The 606-nt window shown below is 41.7% G+C and overlaps 1 protein-coding gene across 1 annotated transcript in view; it reads right to left on the reverse strand.

Moving 5' to 3' along the window:
• adam22 (ADAM metallopeptidase domain 22) overlaps nucleotides 1–606 on the reverse strand; it is a gene marked incomplete at both ends in the record, with an annotated part of 44,697 nt that overhangs the window by 5,944 nt on the left and 38,147 nt on the right. Inside the window, 1 exon segment of the mRNA XM_014033053.1 lies at nucleotides 211–330. Coding sequence (XP_013888507.1) covers nucleotides 211–330 — 120 coding nt within the window.

A 606-nucleotide genomic window follows, 5' to 3' on the forward strand; every position in this document is an offset into this window, starting at 1 on the left:
TTATCATTATTATCATTATTATTATTATTATTATTATCATTATTATCATTATTATTATTATCATCATCATCATCATTATTAGTAGTAGTAGTATTGCTGTTGTTGTTGTTGTTGTTATTAAGATTAATTTCCCCTCTCTGTAAAGCTGACACAGAGTCATGATGATGAATGCAAACAGGAAGTTGTGGGTGTAAACAGGAAGTTGTGTACCTGCAGTCCAGAGAGGCGCTGTGCTGGGCCACTGAGAAAGATGTGAGTCCTCCCTGCAGCTCCCCGAGCCGTGGAGCAGGTGAGATGTTGGAGCACAACAGATAGCCACAATGAACATCCCTGAAACACACAAAGTACAACAACTGCACATCAAGCAGAGACAGGTAAACACAAGCAGGTGTAGGTCCCAGTAAGACCAGCTCACTGTTTGTTACACTGGACCCAGGTGTCCTTGTCCTTCCCACAGTTGCCTTTTTCTGTCCCCTCGATGTTCAGCTTCTCATAGCAGAACTTCTCAGCTGCTGTTGCCTCTGAGGGAAACAGAAATGAACCTTAAAAACAAAGTTTTACCAGCTAACACTTGATTTATTCAGCTCCTGTACGTCTCACTTACTC

The sequence above is a fragment of the Austrofundulus limnaeus genome, unplaced genomic scaffold (assembly GCF_001266775.1).
Source record: "Austrofundulus limnaeus strain Quisiro unplaced genomic scaffold, Austrofundulus_limnaeus-1.0 Scaffold1611, whole genome shotgun sequence".
NCBI lineage: Eukaryota > Metazoa > Chordata > Actinopteri > Cyprinodontiformes > Rivulidae > Austrofundulus > Austrofundulus limnaeus.